This window comes from Gopherus evgoodei, chromosome 3 (genome assembly GCF_007399415.2).
Source record: "Gopherus evgoodei ecotype Sinaloan lineage chromosome 3, rGopEvg1_v1.p, whole genome shotgun sequence".
In the NCBI taxonomy this organism is placed as follows: Eukaryota; Metazoa; Chordata; order Testudines; family Testudinidae; genus Gopherus; species Gopherus evgoodei.
In genome coordinates this window covers 90,336,511-90,353,653 of record NC_044324.1, presented here as the reverse complement: position 1 = coordinate 90,353,653, position 17,143 = coordinate 90,336,511, and the positions used below count along the sequence as shown (strand labels likewise).

General features: G+C 43.7%; 1 protein-coding gene across 2 annotated transcripts in view; it reads left to right on the top strand.

Annotated features, from left to right (window-relative positions):
• BVES (blood vessel epicardial substance) overlaps positions 1-11,674 on the top strand; it is a 46,101-nt gene extending 34,427 nt beyond the window's left edge. The window contains exons 7-8 of one of the 2 annotated variants that reach the window (XM_030556019.1): positions 1,182-1,323; positions 9,775-11,674. In XM_030556019.1, coding sequence (XP_030411879.1) covers positions 1,182-1,323; positions 9,775-9,884 — 252 coding nt within the window. In that variant the 3' untranslated portion in view covers positions 9,885-11,674. Of the gene's footprint in view, positions 1-1,181; positions 1,324-5,154; positions 5,245-9,774 lie in introns of those variants that run through there. The other variant, XM_030556020.1, reaches the window with a different exon arrangement.
• The last annotated feature ends 5,469 nt before the right edge of the window (positions 11,675-17,143 follow it).

Sequence of the window (17,143 nt, the reverse complement as noted above, 5' to 3'; positions counted from 1 at the left end):
TTAAGACTGAAAAGGCAGTATGAATGCTGGATAAAATAATAGATAAAGTTTGTTGCTCTTGACTTTCTCATGGTTCTCATAGTGGCACTGTGGGGCAGAATGAATTCTCTTTCCAAATATTTGCAGCACGTGACAGTCCAATGTGCTTATCTAGCCACGAGAGTGTATGAAGTGGCTGTTAAGGTTTGATGTTGGAGTACAAGTTGGATAAAATTGGGGGTATTGGCTGCTTTATTGTTATCTGTTGGAGATGGAACTGAAATCTTAATGGAGTGTTAGAGTGTGTTATTCACAACGGTGTGAGCAATATGAATGAATGCAGCATACTCTTCTCTTTAACGTCGTATTTCCATGGTTTTTAAAAGTATAGTAAGTGTCTCTTCCAAGCTCACTCCCCATTTTGCCTCTGGAGCAATGAATCAAGCTCACTTCTTTCACTGGAGAATCGTCAGGGGCGGCTCCAGGCACCAGCGCACCAAGCGCGTGCCTGGGGCTGTAAGCTGTGGGGGGCAGCCTGCTGGTCGCTGTGAGGGCAGCAGGCAGGCGGCTTTCGGCAGCACGCCTGCAGGAGGTCTGTGGGTCCTGCAGTTTCAGTGACAATTCGGCGGGTACGCCGAAGGCACGGGACCGGCAGACCTCTGGCAGGCATGCCGCCGAAAGCTGCTGCCTGCCTGCCGTGCTTGAGGCTGCAAAATACATAGAGCCGCCCCTGAGAATTATTATGCTTTCCTCAGTCTCACTTGCATGGACTGCCCGCAGCCACTAATGCATAGGGTATGGCTACACTTGACATTTCAAAGTGCTGCCGCGGCAGCGCTTTGAAGTGTGAGTGTGGTCGGAGCGCTGCATGTAAACCACATCCCTTACGGGTGTAGCGTGCAGCTCTGGGAGCCGCGCTCCCAGCGCTGCGGCACTGATTACACTGAGGCTTTACAGCGCTGTATCTTGCAGCACTCCGGGGGGTGTTTTTTCACACCCATGAGCGCGAAAGTTGCAGCGCTGTAAAGCGCCAGTGTAGCCATGGCCATAAGGCATAGGAACTGCACCTCTGAAACCCATTGCCTCAGCTCAACTCTGACTTTAATAGCCATACTTTAGCCCAAAGAGTCTGCGATGGAGGAAGATTCGCTTTTGTTTCTTACTTTAAAATGTAGGTGTAATAGTAAAACTTTTTATTTCAGACTTCCAAAAAAATGGAGCAGCAGCCCAGCCTTTGCTCACAGCTCTCAGTGATGCAGATGAGAAACAGCATGGCTAGTTCCAGTGACAGTGAAGATGGCTTGCAGCAGTTTCTTCGTGGATCTTCCACTGCTTCCTCTCTTCGTGAGTCCTCAAAAAAAGTGAAGCAAATTTTGGGCCCAGCCTTGTGAGCCATTAAGGACAATTGCAAAACTTCTATTGACTTCAATGGGAGCAAGTTTTGGGCCATTTGTGTGTTGCTGTAAATAAAAGGAGCTTTTGTACTAAGCTGTAGAGAAGTTGAGACATTGTATAGTGGCTTTGGATGGCAACCGAATCGACTTCATTTAAAAATTAGGCAGTGTTACTAATACTAGAAATAATGACCTATATTATAATGTCTGAGATCTATAATATCAAACAGATATAATATTTGAGAAAGGGAGGCATCACGTATAAACAACACTGAAAGTTTCAGTAATTTAATCTAGTGTATAAATAATACATGAATCATGTACACAGGGGCTACAGCCTCTAGCTGCATCTAAGCTGCACTGGACAGAACTTGGTGCAGCCTGGGCAATGGTGGTTTTATGTTACCTTTACAAACTCTTTGATGCTGGGGCTGCTTTGGCTCACAGTGCAATTTAGAGCAGCCTCAGGGCTGTTCTACATTGTGCTGGCTGGTAATGCCCATGAAGAGTCATTGTCAGGGACCGTCTTTTTGTTCTCTGTTTGTCCAGCACTTAACAACAAGGGGGCCCTGGTCCATGATTAGGTCTCCTAGGGTTCGTCCACCCAAGGCAGCGAGCCTCAGAACCCAGGTCTACTGACTTGGGCTTGTGCTGTGGGATGAAAAATAGCAATGCAGAGATTCAGGCTAAGGCTGGAGCCAGGGTTCTGAAGCCCAGCAGGAAGGGAGGGTCTTGGATCTCAGGCTCCGGCTTGAGCATTAACATTTACACTGCTTCACAGCGTGAGCCTGAGTCAGTTGACCCAGGGTCTGAGTCTTGCTGCCAATGGGTTTGGGTTTTTTTTGTAGTGAAGACATATCCTAAGGCATTTAAATACTACTGATAATTCTGCTCTCCAAGAATTGCCAGAGCACAGCAGCACTCTGGTATTGCTCTTTCCTCCCGCCATACCCTTTCTTGCCAGCTAGAGGGGGATGTGACACAGAGCTACCAATGCCTGCCAAGTGCCACATGGGAAACTGTTTTTCCATCTGCTCCGAACCCCTAGAGCAGCACAAAGTAGGTGGAATGGGGAAAGCCAGGATCAGGCTCTGTGTTTTTGCATCAGGATCTTATACCTTATAGAAATCTTTTAAAAAACTCAATTTAATTTGACTTTTTTCTCTGTGTTACATGTAGAACTATAGGAAATTTATTGGAGCTGTTTTAAAGACACAAAGTCTTACTATGTTATGCTGACCTGCCCACAACTGTGTGGTTACATTCACGTTCACTATCACAGGAGAGCCCAAATCCCTAAATTATGTGGGCACCAGAATAGATGATCACTTCCTCTGGCACACACACAAATCAAGAATTTCTTTGCTTTTTTCCAAATACACACTTTAGATCCAGATTTTTTTATTAAGAATAATTTCTTTTAATCATCAGGTTCCATGATCATACTATATTACTTGTTTTCAACATACAGAATCTAACCAATTTTGTTTAGTAAAATAGGCTCCTCTCATACTGCAATATTTACATTCACCCAAAATAGTTTATCACGTCTACTTGGGTTATATGTGTTCATTTCAATACTTGCCTTTTGTCTCCCACTTTAGTAATAATTTTAATCTGAAATCAGATTTTAGGAAAAAAAAAAAGTAGAGGTGCCTAACCCAGCCAGCACAGGCTCTTAGGCCACGTCCACACTACAGAGTAAAATCGAAATTAATAAAATCAATTTTATAAAACAGGTTTTGTAAAATCGATTTTACGCGTCCACACTAGGGCACATTACTTCGGTGGTGTGCGTCCATGGTCCCAGGCTACCATCGATTTTTGGAGCGGTGCACTCTGGGTAGCTCAGTAAAAGAATGGGACCAATAACTTCGATTTCCATCCACACTAACCCTAAATCGATATAGTAATATCGATTTTAGGGTTACTCCTCTCGTTGAGCAGGAGTACAGAAATCAATTTTAAGACCCCTTAAAATCGATTTTAAGTGCCTTGTAGTGTGGACGGGTACAGCGTTAAATCGGTTTAAACGCTGTAGTGTGGACCAGGCCTTAGTTTAACAGGGTCATACAGAATTAACTATTGTGGCGCTCATGATCTCACTGTTTAGCTGTTCGGATTTTAATATATAAGAACTTGTCAGTGGTCCACCAATACTAAATTATCTCTTTCTAATATGTACAAAAAAAACCAGATGACTTAATAATTTTTATTTAACCCTAAGGCACCACCTTAATTATCCATTCTCCACTGTCTCCTTTACAATTCTTATTCAAGCCTCCAGATTTGGAGAGTCCTTTTCTTTCTACTTTTTGCCAGTGATATATAGTGTCATCACAGTTATAGGAGCACAAGCCCTAGGAGTGTTTCACCCTGATTGTTAGAGGGTGACTGACAGGATGTCATTTTGGGGGGTTAGCAGCCGGTCAGGTTTCATTTTCTTAATTTTCCTATGATCTTTTTTCCAGAAAGTCCTGGTTTTCCAGAAATGTCCTGTCACTTTGGGGGACATTAATGTCTGAGCTCTCCCACATACAGCTTCCTCTCTCTCCTATGTAGGAAACTGCTTGATTATATGTGTGCAATTGAGAGACAGCCATGGGCAGCTTGGAAGAGAACCTCACTTCCAGCTAACAGCTTCAAAGTACTTACTCCAGTATTTCAGCATTGGGAGAAACTAATCTGAAGGCTTGCAATTTTCAGAAATAATAATCCATTTAAGATAAACCTGAGCTTAATAATAATTGGTCCTCTTCTCTATTGTATTCCTACTATTCCATCTCTTTGTTTCTCTCAATAAGATTTCTTTGTGTTAGTTAACAAAGTGTCTGAGCTTCCAAAACTGATAGAAGGAGATTAGCTGTCTCATTGATATGCAGTGCTTCCATGGAATTAAATTCTTTGCCTAGATAGCTGGGCAGTCTGTTACCCCTATCTAACACTGTCTATATGACACAGTTTCACTGTCACAGGTTAGCATTACCTGAATGTAGGTATTGAGATAGAAGATTTAGCCATGGCTCTCTGTTCCTCAGGTCCCAAAAGCAATCTGAACAAAAAGGTGGACATTTAGCTTTCATGTCTGTTTCAGATAGCCCTGTCGCACCCGTAGATGCAGCATATTCAATAATTGCTTTTCAGACTAGTCCAATGATGTATGCCAGTGCAGTATGCCTCCAATTGTGGCATAAATGTACCAATATTGAGTTCCCCTTCCAGCTGTGGCCTAGAGCATAAACCAATGTACATTTTTTTTCGTAAAAACAAACAATAGTTGCAAAACCCCCAACAGATTATCTAGAGAAAGGCATCAAGTGAAAAGCAAGTGTCTTCTGCCACAGCAGAAAACAAGAAAAGGACGTTTATCTGGATAAGGCTCTGCGTAAATTATAATCTCTTAGGTGACCAGTTCTTGTGTAGACAAATGCTTCCCAGTACAAAGATCTGATTATTTTTGGCTGCTATAATGTAGAAAAATCCTACTCTTCTAAGTTTAATGAACCTACTGGAATACACTTGTAAAAACTAGAACTTCATCTTTTGAATGAGTTGAAGGAATTTTTTTTTGTAAGTTATGACTTTGCTGCTGTGCTCTAAAAATATAAATTCTCTAATACATTTCTAAAAAGAAATCCACATAAAGACTTTATCAAAGTTTTATAACAGAAAGAGGGAAAACATTCTTGCTAATAGAACCAGTCTGCTCATGTACTAATAAATTGTGTTTTAAGTTTAAATAACTAAAAACAAAAAACTAACTGTCTGCTTTTATATTAAGGAAATAACCAACAAGATTTCTATAATACTTACGGAGTGGGTCGTTTGCAGCATGATGTTTTCTGTTGATAACATCACATATTAACCCAACATCCTCAAAAAAGGTATTAAAATAAAGTTTGCTTATGCCAGGTTTGTACTTGTAATACACAATGCATCTGTGCACAAGTTATTAGTAAATGAAACTGTGCAGTAATTTTTTTTAAAATGTAAGTTAGTGCAAAAGATGAGTTGGAGCAGACAAATAATTTCAGCTAATTTTATCTTGGATGATGTTTCAGTGTTATTGCTGTAAAATAAGCCTAATGGTTAGCAGTAATTATTATGCAGGGTGACGGAGTCTCTTTTAAAAAAAAAAAAAAGAAGTATCTGGTTTAGCTCACTCAAGAGTGTTGCTGGTCTCTTCAAATTCTATATTTGAACCCTCTAAAGCAGGGGATGGCAACCTTTCAAAAGTGGTGTGCCAAGTTTCCATTTATTGACTCTAATTTAAGGTTTCGCGTGCCAGTAATACATTTTAATGTTTTTAGATGGTCTCTTTCTATAAGTCTATAATATATAACTAAACTATTGTTGTATGTAAAGTAAATAAGGCTTTTAAAATGTTTAAGAAGCTTCATTTAAAATTAAGTTAAAATGCAGAGCCCCCCGGTCTGTTGGCCAGGACCTGGCCAGTGTGAGTTCCACTGAAAATCAGCTCGCGTGCTGCCTTTGGCACACGTGCTATAGGTTGCCTACCCCTGCTCTAAAGTCTAAGCTAAGGAGGAAGATAGTTTGAGGATTTCTTTTCAATAATGCTTTCGTTGGTGTTACTCAGTATGTTCAATGTTATACCCAGCTTGTGGTTAAAAGCAGGATTGGGTTTCACAAGAAATACCTTTTTTATAAGCATTTGAACTTAGGAACTGGAGGCAGTGCAATAGACTACTGTATTGGAGGCCCAGGTTTGAGGCTCATTCAGGCTTTTGTATGTCCTCCTAACAAAGGATAGAGGCATACCTACATGACTCTTCACCATTTGGAGGAAGCAAGGAGGCTGAGGGAGAAAGGGGGCAGGAGCTAGGATGTGGCACACTCTGGGGAGGGGGCAGAACTGGGTGGGAAGATGCAGGGCAGGGTAGAGCCTTGGGGGAAGGGTGGAGTTGGGGCCTGGGACAGAGCTGGGGGTCAAGCATCCACTGGCATTTTCAGAAGTCATCTTCTGTGGTGCAGAAGAAATTTACAGTATGAGAGCATACTGCCAACTCTGTTCAGCAGGCTTGTGCCACCATGCTTCTGACTACTATGAAGAGACGTGGGCTCTTCTGAACAAAGGAAAGTCATCTTTGCTCATATCACCCTCAAAATTAACAACAACTACTAGTAACATCTAAAAACTTTAGAAACTTTAGGCCTATGTTTTCAGGCCTCAATTTTAATGAGTGTAATTTGTGCCCACTATTTAGGTATTTAGATATCTAAATCCATAACTTCACCCACAAATCTTAGATTTAAACATCTCAAGGTATGTCTACACTGAAAAAAAAAAAAAAAGGCAGCAAGTCTCAGACCTCAGGTCAACTGACTCAGGGTCATGCTACAGGGCTTGGCATAGCAGTGTAGATGTTCCCACTTGGGCTGGAGCCTGGGCTCTGGAGCCCAGTGAGGAGTGAGGATCTCAGAGCTTGCGTTGCAGCCTGAGCAGTAATGTCTACACTACTATTTTTAGCCCCATCGTGCCAGTCCCTGTCAGTGGACCTGGGCTTGGAGACTTATTGCTGTGGCGTTTTCGTTGCAGTATAGATGTATCCTAAGTGGCCTAACCTGTACTTGCAATTTTTATTCACAAAAATAAGTATCTGAAAACAAGGCCTTTGTAGTCCCTGTCTTTAATAATATACAGACTAATCTCTGTATAAAGCCAGCTGAGTAATTTAAATAGTTTGTAAATACTTGGGAGAGAAGAAGTACTGCATAATACATTTACTTCATGTGGTATTCTAAAAGCGCTAATTAATACCTTCCAGTATTTGCATGAGTGTAATTTTTAAATCTGAATACAGAAATGCAAAGCATATACTTGAATTGTAAGCTCCTCGGGACAGAGACCATCTTTCTCCTCTGACTTTGTACAGCACGAAGCACCATGGAGTCTTGGTCCATGACTAGGGCTCCTAGGTGCCATGGTAATAAAAGTAAAACATTATTAATTATTGCATAGATGATGGATTGAAGTTTAAGTAGTTTTTGTAATAAGAAAGTCAGTGTACTAACCATATGTTATGGCTGCAAAGATTCTTGAAGAGAAATGTTTTTCTTATCTGCATATATAGAAATAGCATCTGGCTGGCATGACTGTTTGTCTTTTACTGTTTTTCTTCTAGGATAATATTTTAACACTTCAAAGATTTTCATACTGTTTTCAGTCATCATATGCAGGCTGTTTATAAACTCTGCCAGTCCAAAGCCTGCACCAGTTATGAATGCAGGACTGCTGAACTCTTAGGGAACTGAGGGCTTGTCTACATCACAAAGTTGCAGCGCTGGTGAGGGGGTTATAGCGCTGCAACTTAGGAGGTGTACACATCTGCAGGGCATCACCAGCGCTGCAACTCCCTGTTTGCAGCGCTGGCTGTACTCCCGTTTTGTCTCGGTTGTAGAGGATCCAGCGCTGGTGATCCAGCGCTGGTAATCAAGTGTAGACACTTACCAGCGCTTTTCTTGACCTCCGTGGAATAAGCAGGTATCCCAGCATACCTGAGGAAGCCTCTGGTAATCAAGCAGGTCTCCTTCCCCGGTTTGCTCTCGCGTTCCCCGAACCCCCGAGCAAGCAGGTCTCCTTCCCTGCGGTTTGCAGGGGGGTTCGGGGAACGCGAGAGCAAACCGCGGCGAAGCTGGTCTCCTTCCCCGGTTTGCTCTCGCGTTCCCCGAACCCCCGTGCAAGCAGGTCTCCTTCCCTGCGGTTTGCTCTCGCGTTCCCCGAATCCCCGAGCAAGCAGGTCTCCTTCCCTGCGGTTTGCTCTCGCGTTCCCCGAACCCCCGTGCAAGCAGGTCTCCTTCCCTGCGGTTTGCAGGTGGGTTCGGGGAACGCGAGAGCAAACCGGGGAAGGAGACCAGCTTCGCCGTGGTTTGCTCTCGCGTTCCCCGAACCCCCCTGCAAACCGCAGGGAAGAAGACCTGCTTGCAGGTGGGTTTGGGGAACGCGAGAGCAAACCACGGCGAAGCTGGTCTCCTTCCCCGGTTTGCTCTCGCGTTCCCCGAACCCCTGTGCAAGCAGGTCTCCTTCCCTGCGGTTTGCAGGGGGGGTTGGGGAACGCGAGAGCAAACCACGGCGAAGCTGGTCTCCTTCCCCGGTTTGCTCTCGCGTTCCCCGAACCCCCGTGCAAGCAGGTCTCCTTCCCTGCTGTTTGCTCTCGCGTTCCCCGAATCCCCAAGCAAGCAGGTCTCCTTCCCTGCGGTTTGCTCTCGCGTTCCCCGAATCCCTGAGCAAGCAGGTCTCCTTCCCTGCGGTTTGCAGGGGGTTCGGGGAACGCGAGAGCAAACCGCGGCGAAGCTGGTCTCCTTCCCCGGTTTGCTCTCGCGTTCCCCGAACCCCCCTTGAAGCCACCCAACAGCGCTGCAGTGTGGCCACATCTAACACCACTTGCAGCGCTGGTTGCTGTAAGTGTGGCCACTCTGCAGCGCTGGCCCTATACAGCTGTACTAATACAGTTGTAACAACCAGCGCTGCAAAATTGTAGATGTAGACATACCCTGAGAGATGACAGGGAGTTAAATACAATTTTCAGATTGGAAGACAGAGATTTACCTGTCAGACAAGTGTTAAGGAGAGTTATGAAACTAAATCCCCTCCACAATATGTACTCGTATAGACTCAAATCTCGAAGTCCATTCTCAGGCAATGTGCCCATTAACTTCCAACTGAGTGTGCTCTTCTGTGTGCTCTGCTTTAGAGGGTTTTATTCATTGCTGCTTTGCCTGAAGGCTACCACCTACTGCTAGAGCAGTGAACCAATTTCAGTCATTGGTTACATGGTGCATATTATTTAGCCCTACATTTGTTAATAACATAACATACTTGTTTTTCATTACAGTTGTTTATGCAGTGGGAGTTACATCTTACCCCTCAGTATGTTTTATCCCATGTTGTTGCTTATGAGGCAGTGTGGAGCTATGATCAGTTACTCCAGCTGAGATCTGCCTGAGTAAACTTAAGAATTTTGTCATGACTTTGTGTCCTGAGGCTAGTACTCAAAGATACCTTATGTGCTTAAGTCAGCCTTCTATTTCTTTGGACCAATTTGTGGATGAATACAACAATAAGAGAAATACCTATCGGAAACACAGTTCCCTGAGTAGGAAGTGCAGAAAAATCCCATTGACACAAAAGGAGTTTTTCCTGAGTATGGACAGTAGCATTTGGCCCTAAAATATTATAATGATTCCTGTCCCCCTTACCTGGCATCCATGATTTTCTGATGCTATAGTACAGATGTCAAATTAATTGACTTTAACTGGGAAAATATAAATTCTTTACAGTTGGGAGAATCATCAGATTTGCTGTGTCCTTATCACAATGAGTCTGTATCACGGGGGTGCATTCTTCAGTTTAACTTTTTTCTTCTCTTTGAAATTGTGTCAGGCCGCACATCACCTTATATGAGAACTTCGGCAAAAATGAAACCAATAGAAGAAAGTGGTGAAGATGATGTCTTTGAACTACCCTCTGCTGTTAAGCCTGAAGTTCAGTGACTGCCTTGAATAGACGGTCTCGAACATCCAGGGACGCTGTAGACATGGCAAAAGCAAGAAGCTTATTTTGATGGAATTCTGAAAACTATCAGCACCCTTTACTTTCAGAGAATTATACCACAATATACCTGTGTTAGTGGCTTCTAGATAAAGATGCCAAGTTTTATTTATTCTCCTTAAAAAAAAAAGGCATAGATTGTAGTTTTAGTTATTGGCCAGGATTTTGAATGGTTGTGTTTTTACTTTGGCTCTCTCTCAAGTTAAATTCAGTTTTAAGCAACAGACTAGTCTGAAATTTTATTCGCTTATTGAGTACCATTTTCAAAATCAGCCAAGTCCCATTTTTCTAAGCCACTTAGGAGCCTAAGTCCCACCGAAAGTGAATGGGAATGTTTGAAAATTTGACCCAATATCATTTGTACCCAACACCATAGTTATTAATTTTGTAATTTCAAAATGAAGTTAATACATATAGTTTTTTGTGTCTGCATGAATGTGTGTGCTTATATTTTAGACAGAGAAAACCATTTTAAAAGAACATTAAAGTTGCAAAGTTAAGCACTCAAAAGTTAGGAAAGGCCAGAATTAAGTTTCCCATGCAACCTATATTTGGCCCCTTTATGTGTATGCATTATGATGCAATTTTTAATTACATGATCACATTCTGTTTCCCACAAGAGTTTGGCAAAATGTATAGATTTGACACAAAGGCCATCCTTCTGCCAAATTTCAAGTCTCTGCTCTAATGCATGGGGATTCTAAAGCATCTTAAAAAAAAAAATCACTAGAATTTTAAACATGGCCAAAATAATGTATTTTTCCCTAGTTTTGTTCTTGAAAACAGCTGCACCGTTTTGGCTAAAGTTTTCCAAAGTAGTTCTCCTGAGGGAGACACCTAGTATGGGAAATTTCAGCCCAAAGAGTTATAGTTTGGCCAAATTATAAGTAGCTGAAAAAAGGATCTCTCATAATGGAAAGTGTTGGGCAGCCTTAATAATAGGTGGCACTACCAGCTCCACCTATAGTGTGAGCACATGAATAAATAAAATCAGTGTATTGGTCACACAGTAATAAACTGTATTCATTGTCAATGAGCATAATGGCAGATACAGCATTCTATGTAACAATTGAAGATGACAGAATGTGGAGACTAGAATATGACAAATAATGAGATTGGATAACAGTCGGAATCTGGCTTAAACTCACTCTGTGCATTTTACTGTGATCATCGTCCTAGTATTGGCAGTGAAGTTAAGCCTAAGAGTGTCCTTGAATCAGCCTGTGCCTATGGTATATCATCTGTTTTTACACTGTTCTGAAGCTCTTGCAATGCCAAAGCACACCACTTGTTTTTGTGGTTTTAAATTCAATTTTTAATGCTACTTCAGTATGTCTTGTGGTTTTTGTTTTGTGCATATTAAAAATTCTCATTGAAGTGAGCCATAGTTACCAGTTTATGTAAATATATGTTAAATACATTTTACATCTCATCATGTATGCAGTAAATCACGCTGACTCCTTTTGGAGTGGAGATAACTTACCATATAAATTCACTGTTTGAATTTTGTAAAAACCTTTATTTACCTTGTAGACAATAAGAGCTCCTTTTAGACCCATTGCCATCTCTTGTATAATACTTAAACCAGTTATAAAGATACAGATCTGATAAAATCACCGTTGCTAGGTATAAGATCAATGAGTGTTGTGTGGTACTAGCACAGGGGTTGGCAACCTCTGGCATGTGACTCGCCAGGGTAAGCACCCTGGCAGGCCGGGCCAGTTTGTTTACCTGCCGTGTTGGCAGGTTCAGCTGATCGCAGCTCCCACTGGCCGCAGTTCACCGCTCCAGGCCAAGGGGCTGCAGGAAGCGGTGCAGGATGAGGGATGTGCTGGCTGTGGCTTCCCACAGCCCCCATTGACCTGGAGCGGCGAGCCACAGCCAGTGGGAGCCATGATCGGCCGAACCTGCCAATGTGGCAGGTAAACAAAGTGGCCCGGCACGCCAAGGTGCTTACCCTGGCGAGCCATGTGCCAGAGGTTGCTGACCCCTGTACTAGCAATATCAGCAATCAAGACAAACTTAAAGACATGAAAAACATTATGCCAGTTTTATGGTAGCTTATTGTCAAATGTCAATAACTGGACAGCATTACCTTCTTAAAAGAAAATACTGTAGATAGCCAGAGGACTTGATATATGTTAGGGACAAGACTGCAACATTTATTTTCTAAACAATAAAAATGTGAGAGTTAAAGGAGCATTTGAAATTTGTAACTCCTAAATTTTTGCACTTATACTAAATTGGGAGGATTGGGTGGGGATTAGGTTATTTTGGTGTGTAGAAATTACAAAAAAAAAAGTTTGTCTAGCACAAACTTTTATAGGAAATTTTCAGAGAAAAGTTTGGGTGGAAATGCTGCTAGAGACTTTAAGTACAGCAGGGATGGTGCACCGAAAATGAATATGAATGATCTCAAGAATTTGATGGTATCCAGAACTTTGATGTTCTTAGCTTAAAATACAGCCAGTCTCAATAAACACAAATATTTTATCCACCCTTTTTATCTTTGTTTTTGAGATTTCTTTCAGTTGGTTTGGTTGTCCAGCAGCTATGCAGTCAACTGAAGAAGGAGTTAGGGATTGGGGTTCAGATGCTGAGCTTGCTTGTGAGCTGGGAAACACTGGCCAGTAGCAGGGTCAGCCTCCTCAGTGGGAAGTCATGTCTTTCATGTTTAAGTGACTCCTCTGGATAAAAATGTCTCCAGCTCTCCTCAGCCAGAGGAGGGATCCCCAGGCCACATGAGCTTTGAGGGGCAGGGCTAAAAGGGAAGAGCCCTTTCCCATCTTCCACAAAAATTGCTTTAACCCGTAGAAAAACTGTCAAATCCTCATATGAACATCACGTGGGGACTGGCTAACTTCCTAGGGTTGGTTTGGGGCCACTGGGAGGATGGGCACTTTGCCAGGGAGGAAGGAGATTCTTCTTCAAGATTTGTTGCTCATGTCAATTCCATTCTAGATGTGTGCGTGCCAGCATGCACAGTTGGAGATTTTTGCCTTAGCGTTATCCATTGGGTCAGTTGTGGTGCCCTCTGGAGTGCCTTTGCCATGGAAGATCAGGCGTTGCTGGCTCTACACCTTCTCAGTTCCTACTTACTGCCTTTGGTGAGTAGTCGGAGAGCCTCTTCCTTGCCTAGCAAGTGGTCAGTGGTTTCCTTCTTCGCTTTGTGTATTAGAGCTGTAAATAGTTTTGTTTACTGTAGTTGTAATTGTTAAGCACTGTAGTTAGTAAGTTAAGGTCCTGCCAGGGACTTTGCCCCAAGCAGGGCATGCCCCAGTTTCCAGGTTTTAAACCCTGCGCTGACTGTAACAGGCCTATGCCTGTTAGTGACCCCCATGGCAGCTATCCGAAGTCCTTGGGGGAATCTCATTATGACATTCTCCTGGTGTTATCTGGATTGGTGATCTGCTAGGTCACGCCAGTCCTTGACTCTGGGAGCCAGCCTTACCCTGCTCTGCTGTGAGAAGCCCCACTCCTGGGCTGTTCACACACAGCCTCTAGCATGTAAGCTGCTCCCAGCTACATGAGTGAGCACTTTTGGCCAGCCACTGATTGTATTGTGCAACCGAATGACACTAGCCAATATCTCCAGTCCCAGACACAACCCTAGGAACCTCCATCTTGCAGTGTCCAGTTAAGCTGCAAGCTTATATGAGTTCATCAATTTAACAAAGAAATTGATGTGTACCAGGCTTGTCATCCCAAATGGAGTCTCTGACACACTTCAAACCAAACGCACTACTTCAGGTAGAATAAACAAACAAATTTATTAACTACAAATGATAGATTTTAAGTGATTATAAGTCAAAGCACAAGAAGTCAGATTTGGTCAAATGAAATAAAACCAAAATGCATTCTAAGCTGATCTTAACATTTTCAGTGCGCTTACCAACTTAGATGCTTCTTAGCACAGGCTGGCTGGTTGCCCTTCAGCCAGGTTCTCCCCTTTGATCAGCGGTTCAGTCGCTTGGTGGTGATCTCTGAAGATGGAAGTGGAAGAGTGAGGAAGAGCATGGCAAATGTCTCTTGCTTTTATCATGTTCTTTCTTTCCTCTTGGCTTTGCCCCCTCCTCGCCCCGCCCTTCAGGGTCAGGTGAGCATTACCTCATCGCAGTCCCAAACTGGCCAAGGGAATGGGAGGTGACTCACTCCAGAGTCCAGTAGATCCTTTTTTCCTGCCTAAGCCAGTGTTCTTTGTTCCTGTGAGGCTGGGTTTGTCTCATACATGCCCTGATGAGGTGTGTCCTTCCCCTCTGTTCCTGGAGAGTTTTGCCTGGGCTTGTTTTAAGCTATGAGGATACATTTTCAGCCTCATGACTATCTTCATGAAATTACAACCTATAACATACTATAATAACAATGCTCAGTGCATCGTGAACCTTCCAAAGACACCCAACATGGTAAACTTTGCATTGGATACCACACAATCGTGTTATAAGGATGAACATGGGAGTGCAGGGTGTTCCCCTGAGGTACAGTGTGTCACACTCATGTAAAAGAAAAGTATCACATCTGGAAGAACTTTCATCTCAGGACACACAAAGAACACAACATCCATTTGAGAGCCCTCCTCTTGGAGGCTGCTCTCTATCCAGGCTCAGAGCCATTCTGCCTGGACTCTACTGCCTGTACTTCGGCCTCAGTGAGGCACACCACCAGCACTGGGCTCTCTCTGGCACCAATCCTCTTCTCCGATGCCCAAGAAAAAGTAAAAAAAGCAGGGCCCATCACCAAGCAAGAAGGACCAAGGGGCATTGGGTAAAGGACCCTGTTTGGGCCTCCCACCCACCCTGGAGGCATAGGGGCATGCATTCCCAAGGGGCCCTCCTACCCTCCCCAATGGATCTGCCATCGAATCCAGGGAGCAATAGGGGACCTAAACTCATGGTGGAGTCAACGCTTTCCGAGCCCCTCCCAGCACCTAGAAAGCAAAGGGCTTTCCCATCACAGCCAGCACCGCATGCTGTGATGGACCTGGCAAAGGCTCCCTACGAGGGCAAGCCAACTGTGAAAGCCCCCAAAAGGTGAGTGAATGTTACCAGTCTCCACAGCCGAGGCAGAGAGCTTTGTTGCCAGGCCCCTGGTCTCCACATCAGTTTACCACTTCAGATCACTGGCACTGTGCTCCTGGTCTCTGCTCTCTCGAAAAAGACTCACCCAGAGGGAGGTGCTGGTCGCTGTATTGTCGGCACCAGTCATCCTCCTACTGACCTTGTCCATGACATCCATTGCAGTCATCTAGACCGCCAGAACGTTCCTCAACAGTGCTCACACGGCCCATGAGAGCTCCATTTGGACCCTTGGCTTCCTGTTCCCTTCTTCTGCTCTCCTGGAAGGTGTCATTCCTGGTGGTGATAACGTCTGCCCGAGGGGTCTCTGAGCTTACGGCACTTACCTTGGAGCCGCCCTATACGGTGTTTTTCAAGGACAAGGTCCAGCTTTCCTGCCAAAGGTGGTTTCACAATTTCACATGAGCCAGGACATATTCTTGTCAGTCTTTTTCCCAAAGCCTCATAAGTCTGAGGAGGAACAGAGGTTTCATTCCCTGGATGTCAGGAGAGCACTAGCCTTCTACGTCAAAAAGACCAAAATGTTCCGTAAGTTGACGCAGCTGTTTGTTGCGGTGGTGGATAGGATGAAAGGTTGTCTGGTGTCAACCCAGAGAATTTCATCATGGATCACCACCTGCATCCGGTTTTGCTATGATCAGGTGAATGCGCCTCCACTGACGATTATACCTAACCCACCCGCTTAGCTAGGGTGCAGGCCTCTTCAGCAGCCTTCCAGGCCCATGTGCGAATTCCTGATATCTGCAGGGCCGCCATTCGGTCATTCATTCACACGTTCACATCTCACTACGTGCTTTCCCAGCCAGCATGAGACAATACTGGTTTTGGTAGAGCAGTATTGTAAGCTGCTCACCTCCAGGGATACTACTTGTGAGTCACCTAGAATGGCATTGACATGAGCAAGCACTTGAAGAAAAAACGGTTACCTACCTTTCGTAACTTGTTCTTCAAGATGTGTTGCTCATGTCCATTCTATTACCTGCCCTCCTGCTCATCTGTCAGAGCTGCCAGCAAGAAGGAACTAAGAGGGTGTGGGGCTGGTAGCACCTGATACACCGACGTATGAGTGGGACAGTCCAGAGGGCACCACAGCTGACCCTACACCTGATACACCGACACATGAGTGGGCAGTCCAGAGGGCACCACAGCTGGCCCTGTGGATATTGCTAAGGCAAAAATCTCCAGTGACTGTGCATGTGAGCGCGCACACCTAGAATGGAATTGACATAAGCAACACATCTCAAAGAACAACAGTTACAAAAGGTAGATAAACCGTTTTTATCTTGCCTGCTTGGCAGCAGAATGGTTGAGACTCTTGGGGTGAATATGCCTGCCCTGCCTTCCCCATCCCATGCACATAGTGTAATTCTTACTTCTGCTAGTTTGCAAATGCTTCATTAAACAACAGGGCTGGGTAGGTGGGGGTGGGGTATCTTTCTGTCCAGCCAGGGAATAAGTGCAGAACGAGGAGCAACTGAGGAAATAAGAGCAACATTTCTATATACTGTATTACAAAATAAAAAACTCTCTCCATTGTTCACTAAGTTTCTTTTCTCCTTTACATTTTTCCTAGCCCTCTAATAGTCTCTTTTGTTTTTTGTTGTGTTGTCTAAATCAGGCACCAGCATGCAATGCTTAGATGTATCTCGGCAAATATGAAGAGTCGATTAATATGTTCTGCAATTCTAACGTAACTCATAAAAGTTTGCAGGACTGGGCCCTTAATATGCAAATATGTATTAAATATGTTGTCTAAAATTAAAGCGGAACAAGTCTTTCATGTGGACATACCATACAGGACATGATAGATAGTACTATTCTACAGCATCCTAGGCCAATGTTTTCAAAGTTAGGCACCAAAATCGATACTTAGGCATTCAAATAAGTGGCCTAATTTTTTTGAGCTGTTAAACATTCAGAACTTTCACCGACATCAGAGGGTTGCGGCTGCTCAGCAGGCCACTTATTCAGGTGCCTAAAGTTTGGCCATATGTGTGTGTGTATTTGAGTCAGTGATGATGGAAAGTTAATTAAATACCTTCAGAAGGAGGAAAGTCAGAAGTCAAAGCAATTTCAGCAAAATGAATGTAGTTTAGATAAGGCTATTTTTATTAAAATTGGTATTAATA